At 36.5% G+C, this 10439-nt stretch overlaps 1 protein-coding gene across 1 annotated transcript; it reads left to right on the plus strand.

The window, feature by feature from the left end:
* The first annotated feature begins 9479 nt into the window (after positions 1-9479).
* LOC140149743 (late histone H2B.2.1-like) lies at positions 9480-10252 on the plus strand. The gene has a single exon (XM_072171800.1). It carries the CDS (start codon positions 9503-9505, stop codon positions 9866-9868), a length of 366 nt encoding a protein of 121 aa, XP_072027901.1. The 5' UTR covers positions 9480-9502; the 3' UTR covers positions 9869-10252.
* The last annotated feature ends 187 nt before the right edge of the window (positions 10253-10439 follow it).

The following is a 10439-nucleotide window of genomic DNA, read 5'->3' on the forward strand; positions in this document are numbered from 1 at the left end:
TTTGCTAATGAGTGTGATGTTCTTATTACATGAGCTTGGCGATTGAGGGCTGCATATACAAAAGTTAATGGGGGTATTCCGCTTTGCCCCGTGTTCCACTTTGCCCCGGTCTACCCTAAATATTCGTCTCAGGCTGAACTATTTAGGTGCCGTTCACCAAAAAATTCGACATTTTGGTAAGACGGGGGTGCAGGCCCTCTAAATATCCCTAAAATCCTTCACAGATACCTTATTTCAGATTAACTTCTATAAAACAATAAAAACTTTACACATTCAAAGCTTTATATTCTTTTCAAAGTCCAGAATCAAGTAAGTCAAACATTTTTTATAATCACTCTTCAAGGCAAACATTTTACTACAACCACGTATAAAAAATTCATGACCGTCCCTGCCATTTTCTTTTCTAATGCATTATTCATTAGCCCGACATGCAGACACATTGAGCATTTTGTACCGTAAGAACTTCGTGGCAACATGGAAAACGTAGCCCAAACCTGAGCGCTATTAATATTAGAGTACTTGACAGAATGATTTGAAATGGCAATCCGGCTATTATTCCGCCCAATAGTCGTGTTTCAGGTTCCAATTCCAATACATACTGCTTTCGGCAGAAAAAGGTCAGTAAATGAAGATAAGGGAGGCACCACTTGAGTTCCAGAGGGGCTGGTAGTTTTTTTATTTGCACTAGGTAGGTATTCCCAAGTGTTATTATTATTATTATTATTAATTTCATGCATTATTGGTACACAGTTAGGTGGGAAAGAATGTTTTTCGTTTTTGTGGGGATTTTTTTAGTGATAGTGGGGATAGTTTGGCCGGGAGGGGAGGTTTTATTTTTTTGCTCATGTAGCGTGGAATTTTTTGAATTTTTTTTGCCGCTGTTAGAATCGTTTCTTTTGTATAGGGCCAAGTATCCATTTCTAAAATTCGACCTTCGCCCATACCAATGCTGATAACTTTGCTTTTGCTGATAACTTCAGATAAGCCAATCAGATTACCAAGATTAATATATATGTTTAAGAATTGTAGTAGTCTCAGATACTACAGGGTGAGTCAAAAAAACTGCAATAGAGCAAAGAATCGATATTTATGAAAGAACCAAATCGAACTTTCACAATATTGAAAGATTCTATAAATGCTACACTCAATGGCCACCTTCTGTGAAAATATAAAGTGAATCGCAACTACCGTTTAATTTTGATGAGTCCTTTTGTTGCGATACCCAATTTCGTTATTTGTCCACGAGATACCATGTATTTTGAATGAGAGCACACATTGCGCGGTAAAGGCACCATATCTAAAACTGACTGTAACTTAAATAAGGTTGTTTTTTTGCGTTAATTTAATTTTTTTCTGTTCAAACAAACTTTCTAACATTACTTTAAGTCCTTTATACCTCACTCGACTCCAACTCCAGTTTTTTAATCCCAATATGTCCAACTTACTGGATATTTTGTAATTCACTCCATTTCAATTTGCGCGCATTTCATTTTGACATTTGAAAACCCGCCTGCAAATTTGTATGTTTTTGATAGAGAATAAACATCTCTAAAGTAAAGGTAAAATGAAAATAACAACAAATAATGTTTCTTCTCCTTAAACAAGACCAAGGGCAATATCACTCTGGATGCTCCATTTTACATTAATGCCAATGAGGTTAAGAAAATGGCAGTTGTTCCAAATCTACCTTACACAGAATGGGCTGACATTCAAATTTTAGATGTCTCTTGGGCAAACATTGAAATTGGGTAGCGCTATAAAATGTGTCATAAAAACAAAACGGTAAATGCTAATTCCTTAATTTTTTCACACAAGGTCACTGATGGATATACCATATCTAAAATGTTTTCAAACCTAAAAAGTTCAACTCGATTCTTAAGTAAAAATGGATTCTTTTCTTTATTGCACTTTTTTTGACTCACCCTGTATTAGATTAGATATTTTTCTAAACAATAAACCATGTGTATCGATGGAAATCCTGGTTCCTTGAATCAAGAAATTGGGTTTTTTTTTAAATAAAGACTCTAGATTCTTCCCCGAAGAACTAGTCTTCTCTTTTATTGGACAAAATAACGTGTCATGCGAGTTATTCCTGTAAATCACGCCGCACACCACATTGGTCACCGGATCTTATGTCTCACTTCAATACAGCATGCTTTTGATTTTGACTAAAACCAATGCTGCTTAGAATTAATTGTATTTCAGTGCTTCCCAATATTATGGTTGCCAAAAATATATATATATATTGGTAGATTAAGGACCACTGCATCCAAATACTATGACTTTACTTTCAAACTGAGACTTTTTCATGATGAAAATTTCATGAACCATATGCGTATATACCGTGCGTTTGTATCAAAAAGGCAAATCGCAATATAATTTTTATACGGCCTATCTCACACGCATTTCAGTGGACAATCTGTACGTATGAATTATGCGCTTATGAATGAAGTCAAATTTTCACACCTCAATATGTATACACTTAAGTTGCGTATAGTTTCGTATAGTTTTTATACATGTTCAGGGGCAAAAACAAATCTTTCACAACCTTTCAGGATGTTTTCACCCTGGAACATGTATTAAACATCATAAAACCCTACGAAACTATACGTAACTTTAGTGTATACATGTTGATGGGCCAAGTGGACTTACGGTCTTCTTGCGCTCAGGTCTTCAGTTAGACTTTCCTTCTGATGTTCATTATTGACTCTCATTAATACATTTTTAAATGGACATAATTTACAAAAATAGGTGTGGATGCAAAACTTACCTGTGGTCTTCTCGGCACTTAAGGTTGTTGTTCTATATCACTATTAACTCGAATGATTTGCTTTCTACCCGAAGTGAATGAAAACAAACGTATAATATTATCTTTAGAAAACACAGATTAACGTATAAAACAAACCCTTCACTGTCGCGCATGGTTATCGGCAAACTACCTTTAATCCCAAGATAAAATTGATTGAATCGGGCCAAAAACAAAGTTTGTCTCCCGTACGCATTTGCTTCATCTTCATGCTGAGATTTACTCTTTTTGTTAAAGGAAATCTGTACCATAAACTAATCAATGGCTATATAGGTGCAGTAATAATAAAAACGACAAACAGTAAAAGTCCCAAGCTTATATGGTCAATTCCAGCGAAAGCGGACAAAATTCTCTCTATGTTAACTTTCCACTTTAAAATGTCATTAATAAAGGAAATCACGTTATTGATGGAGCATATCATGTCACGTCCAATGTGCTCTCTTTGTGCATATAGGCCTTTACTAGCAAGTCACACCAGGGGACAAGTTATGATAGCTTAAATGAATTGGCGTTACCCACGAATTCAAAGATAAAGCACCATATATGTCATTGAATGTCCTTCAATCAAAATGAAATTATTACCGTTAGAAAGACGTTTGCATGATCTCTCATCATATGTAAAACGATTGAATTCCACCAAAGTTTGTGGACTCTAGAGGCCATTAAGTCAATTTGGCTAATAATTTTGTTACCCGCGTATCAAAAATAAAATGATCGTTCTGAAAAATGTTAAGTGAATATGCCATAAATGAATATATCATGAAACGAAGTTTCGTTCTATAATTCTGAGGTCCAAGTGATTATTTCATGCAAATACGTTTTACCCATAAAATTCCATAAAATCAAATTTGACGTTACCCACGTATCAACTGTTACCCACGAGTCCAGCAAATATAATTGCCATAACTTAAATTAACATTTAATGACTTTGGACACTGAATTTAGTTTGACAAGCGCTTAAAATTGTAAATCGTAAAAATACCTTCACCGCTTTAAAAAAGAATCTACGACGGTTTAAACTTTTGTTACCCACGAATCCCGAATAGATGCTAACCTTGAAAAATAAGGAGATTGTTTATTTTAAGTTTAAATCAGCACATATTCAAGCCATGAGTATGCTATAATTTTGACAGTACTTACAGTTTATACACCTAAGAAACGCAAACCCCAAACGGTACTATAGTACTTATAGCTTTACCCACGGATTCGGCGTTACCCACGAATCCAAGGATTTACTCGTAAATTATATGTTTCTTATGCATCTTAACATTTTGAAAACATGCGAAATAGGTTCCAAAACAGTCCTGTTTAATAGCGTCCTCTTGAAGGTATACTGAAGCTGCATCATGAAGTTTTGATTGATTATCCTAAATTACCATTTTTGGGTAAATGCAATTGGTTAGAGAAACGGGAATCATTGAAACACAATGGAGGAATAACCGCATGGTGGTTTCCAACCTTCTGTAATATTTTCTATTTTGCCGCTTACCAATACATACCTTCAAATATGTGTTACCCACGAACATTTTGGTTACCCACGAATCCCTACTTAAATTACAGTTAACAATGTATTGATAGTGTTTTAGTTCATAGGAACTGTCAAACACGAGTTAATAGAATATTGCTGCATGAAAATATGGAATGATTTTACTAAAATAATAATATAAAACTGTTTGCTCTGTCTATTTGAATTTGGCAACTTCATTATTCTCAAAATTTTTATACCCAAAATGCCATAATGATCCATTCTAAATATTCCATGTAGTCTGTATTTTGATTAAAATTCATTTTAGTGCCATTGCAGCCTGAATTATTGACATACGGAAAAGTATTTTTTATTTTTATTTAAAAAAATAATAGGAATTGCTATTTTCCAGACGCTGTTACCCACGAATCCATCCGAGATCCTCATCCTGCGACGAGATACACAATCTAACTTTATATTTATATGAAGCATTAATTCTAATCTTTCGAAATAATACAGTAATGTTAAATGACAGCCACTTTGGAAAGAGTTCGAAGAATTGACACAGTCTTAACTGTACACCTGGTTCTTTCTTAAAATTTGTAATAACCAAAATATTTCTTTGTAGATATATGTAATAAAATTCTATTTTACGTTCAAAGTCTTTACCGATTTCTAGTGTATATGAGTCACACATAAAATATTGAAAGATATTAAAGAAAGTGAAATTTTATGGCGTACAACAGGTGATAAATGATTGAATTCGTGGGTAACATGCATATGCGCATTTAACACTTTATTTGGTCTAGCAAGAAAAGTTATTTTTCAATCCGATGGCACTTCCACCTGATGATTCACTAGACATGATCGTCTCATTTGATAAGTCTAGAATTGAAAAGGAAAACATTTTCAAAATGGCCCCCAGAGAGAATTTTGGCCCGCTTTGGCTGGAATTGACCATATACGTCCAAATAAAGGAGAAATTCTTAATTCCTTACGACAATCAGCGATCAGTTTGCAATCCATGGTGGCGGCCATATTGATACCCGATGTATTTTATTACGCTGTAACGGTACCCCGATTTTGAAACCAGCGAAATCCGTGCCACCAGCCTCGTCCCTCGTGAACTTTGGTGACACGAAGCGAATACTACCAAAGTTCAGATTCAACATTCGTTCAAAAGAAAACGCGACAATTTTTACCCATAAAACTACAGAAGAACATAAAAAAATGTATTTTAAGTAATATTTATGATCAACAATGTCTTTTGAGAACGAAAAGTAAAAACAGCACTAAAAACCAAAATTCGCTGTGGGGGTCGCGAATGCCATAGCAACACACGCTCGCCGCGGGTCTGTGTGAAAGGTTACACTACCGCTTGTGGCAGAAAGGATTCGCAAGCAGCTATCATGGCGGCTTCCATGAATCGCAGAAACGAAGGATTAAAAGTGCTTTGTTAGGAATATTCCGAAATTCATATAGAACGTTTGGTATGTTTGATTTAGGGGTATATAACTATATTAGCCATTGATTAGTTTATGGTACAGATTTCCTTTAATGAAATCTTGACAATTTGGGCGGAAAATGTGCTGTGGGACATAACAAAAAATATTCAGCTGTACAGTTTCCAAAAATGTAGTCTGTAGTCCTGCTAAAACAGGCTGAAATGTAAACAAGGAATTCCCCAAAAGTCCATTATGATCCCGAATTCCCGATTATGATCGCAAGCAAGTGCGCAAGGTTCGGACTGAACCACAACTTTTTGTTATAAAGCAATTTTATATTGTTAAAACTAATTCTATGATGTCAAACAATTTACTGATGTAGACCACACATTTGTTTACTTCTACTCAAATTAAAATTATTGTGCTCTGTGTGGAGCAATGGAGCAGTAGCGTAGCCAGGACTTTTTCAGGGGGGAACAGCCTACTAAATTGAACAGCTTTGATGCAAGATAGGTCTACAGTTAAGTTGGGCGACTAGTTACAGTATACTCCAAAACATCGCATACCGCATTAAGTGGCAGTTAAATTTGCGCCCTGACTTATTGCGGGCGGTAGTCATGTTATGCAGACCTCTAATAACCTAATGACTTTTACTGAAGCAATTTTTACTGCAAAAAGTAGAAGATAGAGGGGAGAAGAGATTGGGGTGTGTGTGTGTGTGTGTGGGGGGGGGGGGTGGGAGGGCAATGGGGGATATGGGCCGGGAGAGAGAGAAACATATGAGAGAGAGCATTGGAAGTGAAAGCGAAGGGGCAGGAGAGCTCGAGATGAAGATATCGAATGTAGGGGGGGAGGAGGGGGAAAGGGGTAATTTAGGAAAGAGGTGGTTATATAGGAGGGGAGCCCCTCTTAAAGAGGTATGGGTTGTGCTTCCTGGGGATAATAAACTAATTCATAATCAAATCATCTCCATGCATCGTTTATGTTTCATACAAACAAACAAATTCCCCACCCCACCCCATCCTTCAGTATACGCGCATGTATATGATTTCTAGGCCTAGAACTTGTGAGTGTAATATGCCACCTATACCTTCGACAGAGAGCATCAACTGTCGTCCGCGGGATAGATTTCCGATATCAATCATGATAATAATTATGTTAGCACAATAGGCTATTGTATACTTCTGGTTATATACCCAATACTGTGTCCTCCCAGCATAATAGTGTTATGATTGCAGATCAGATCAGCTCTACTTTTTAATCCCTTGATTTTGGTTTCTGAATAAAGAGAAACCAAAACTATATATTTGAAATGAGGCAGTGCCTCATTTCAAATATATAGTTTTAGTTTTGGTTTTGGTTTTGGTCACGTGGTTTCCTATTGTCCTGCCTAACCACTTGAATCATAAGATATCGAACTCATTGTTTCTACCTTTTGTTTAAAACCGAACATTTGTGTCAGTCAGTTTCGGTTTTGGTTTCAGTTTCTTATAAGTGGTGTGGATCGTAAAATTATTTGATTTGAAGATACCTACTCTAAGTATACAAAAGAAATGTTTAAATTTCGCAGTGCAATATTCACGAGCAGAGAAGTCGAACAAAGCAGTCTACATTTGAAACCATTGAGTTAGTTTGAAGGCGTTGACTTGAGACTACGAATTAGCCTAAGCTGATTTCACTGTGAAAATATATAGACCATCGAAATATTTCCACAGACATTACAATAGGCACTTGACAGATTATGACTTCAGTGTTATAAACACTATTATACACAACTCTATTTATGTGCATGTCGCATGACGGAAGATCAATATCATAGAAAACTGGTTTAAACTAACTTTTATTCAATTTATTTATTGGAGAATAGAGAGATAGAGAGATAGAAGAGATCGCCAGGGAAAGAGGGTAGGCCTATGTGTGTGTGGGGGAGGGGTAAGGGTAAGGGAGAAAGAGAAACAGAGGGGAGAGAGCATTGGAAGTGGGAAGGGAAGGAGGGGGAGAGGGGGGCTCAAGAGTGGAATGGAATAATAGGGAAGAGTCGATATCGAGTGTGGGGAGGGGGGAGGGGGAGGTTATATATAGGTGGCGGAGGGAACATAGGTAAGAGGTATGGGTTGTGCTTTCCGGGCAATAATTTAATTCATAATCAAATCATCTACATCATCATGCATCGTTTATATTTCAGACAAATAAACAAAACACCCCCACCCCCACCCCTCAATATATGCACATGATGTCTATGCATAACTTGGGTGTAATTTTATGGTGTCATGGAAGTGTGCCATCTACGGCAGAGAGCATCAAAAGTCGTCCGCGTTGATAGATATCGATAATGAAAATGTTAGCACAATAGGCTATTATATACGTATGGTTATAGGCCTTTATACTTTTGATTATATATACCCTCTTGTGTCCTCCCAGCACAATAGTGTTATGATTGCATACCAGTTCATCTCCACATTTTAATCCCTTGATTTTTGGTTTCTGAACAATAGAGAAACCAAAACTATATATTTGAAATGAGGGAGTGTCATCCAGTTATGTCAAAGTAACAATGATCTTAAAATGTTCAAGGACATTGGTTAAAGCAGTATACAGACTTTTATTGTACGTACAATTTTATATGTACAATGTGTACGTTATTTAATCTATTGCCATTCTATTTCCAGTAATGTTTAAGTTCTAACGAATGTTTGATGACGTAAAATCGATAATATATTTCTGCTAGATATTGTATGTAACATATTATCGATTTTTCGTCATCAAACATTCGTTAGAACTTAAACATTACTGGAAATAGAATGTCAATAGATTAAATAACGTACATATTGTACATACAATATTGTACGTCTAATACTCGGAGTCTGTATACGACTTTACGTGAATTTCGGAACACGCAGACTGTGACCAATTTTGGTATTGTGTATGCATAACTGTAATGGCACTATGATGTGAAATTATTTAAATACTTTTAAAAACACTAATTCGCCCCGGTAGCCAAGTACCAGTATGTCTTATAATTGCAGATTGATAATTATTATTACGCGAGGAAACGAATAAAAACACACGGACAAATATGTCGCAAAGTCTGTGTGCTTTTGCAAAGCTTTTCTTGAAAAGTCGCCATAAATTCAACTGGAAATAAGAAAATAAGTACTTCCCGACCCACCGACCACATTTTTGTCATGTAAGACCAACACCACAGTTTGGACCAACGCAATTGCCATTGATGTAATACATTTTTTTAAATTTTAAAACAAAGTTAATCAACTACAATAAATATCTCTATCAAAATTAATAGGGTACCTTCGGCGCATTATTAAAAAATTCAATATTTGGGGATCAATAGTTGTACATTTGAATCAATGTTTGCTAAAATTTATGCACGCACAAGGATCCCTAAACCAACTATAAATCATTATTATGTTTTGATGGATCCAAGTGTGTGAAAATATTGGATCCAACACATAATAATGATAAAATTGGATGCTTTACGCCCAATATTTATTGGTTTCGCTATGAGTTGTAAAATATTGGACTCGACTACGTCTCGTCCAATATTTTTAAACTCATAGCTCGACCAATAAATATGGGCTCAACCGATCCAATTATAAATCAATGTTGGTGTTCTGATCAATTGCAGTCCACAAAGCAAGACAAACGATCGGTTATTGAACATGATTTCTCACCGAAAATGCAGGATCCTTCATTTGCATATTAAATCATATAAATATAGCCTGCTTCAGGAAGACTAGGCATTTTCTGTTGAAGAAACCTATCGTCAACATGCCTGCCAAGACTAGCGGAAAGGGAGCAAAGAAGGCCGGTAAGGCCAAGGGTAGTTCAGTAGCTGGCAAGAGGCGTAGACGCCGAAAGGAAAGCTACGGCATCTACATCTACAAGGTGCTCAAGCAGGTGCACCCAGACACTGGTATCTCCAGCAAGGCCATGAGCATCATGAACAGCTTTGTCAACGATATCTTTGAGCGCATCGCTGGTGAGGCTTCCCGTTTGGCTAACTACAACAAGAAGTCAACCATCAGCAGCCGCGAGGTCCAGACTGCTGTCCGTCTTATTCTGCCTGGTGAGCTGGCCAAGCACGCCGTGAGTGAAGGCACCAAGGCTGTCACCAAGTACACTACCTCCAAGTAAATGTATGCTATCAAACCCAACGGCTCTTTTTAGAGCCACCCCATCTTCTAAAAAGAGAATGTGACTTGTTTCAAATATTTGCGAAATCGACACAAACATGACATGATTAAATTGGTTTACATCAGCATTATCATCAACACACCACATTCACGAACATTCCATGCGCATTTTGTACAAAATTGATCGTATATAACAGTACGTGTCAAAATTAGAACATTGTAGAATAAAAAGTCTATGTTTCTCGTAGATTGACAACAACTAAATATACCGCTTACTTTATTATATTTAAATTTCCTTTGACCATGTTGACACTTGTTTTTCACCGTTATCGTTGAACATTATATAAAGTCTGCACAAAAAGTAACGCAGCTGTTATAAATACGCCTATGGCTTCAGAACTAATTATTGTTTTCACAATATTTCAACATAAATGTGTCCCAAAAAGAGGTAGTATAGGTTAAATGTAGAAAATGCCGCATACCGCAGTTGTGGCGTGGCCGGATTTACCATAGGGCCAGATGGGCCCGGGCCAAAATATTTAACAGTGCCTATAGTAGTTATTCTAATGGCG

This window comes from Amphiura filiformis, chromosome 4 (assembly GCF_039555335.1).
Source record: "Amphiura filiformis chromosome 4, Afil_fr2py, whole genome shotgun sequence".
NCBI classification, from domain to species: Eukaryota; Metazoa; Echinodermata; class Ophiuroidea; order Amphilepidida; family Amphiuridae; genus Amphiura; species Amphiura filiformis.

Excerpts from the sequence above, each read along its gene's own strand:
- LOC140149743 (XM_072171800.1), top strand. The coding sequence starts at position 9,503 with ATGCCTGCCAAGACTAGCGGAAAGGGAGCAAAGAAGGCCGGTAAGGCC.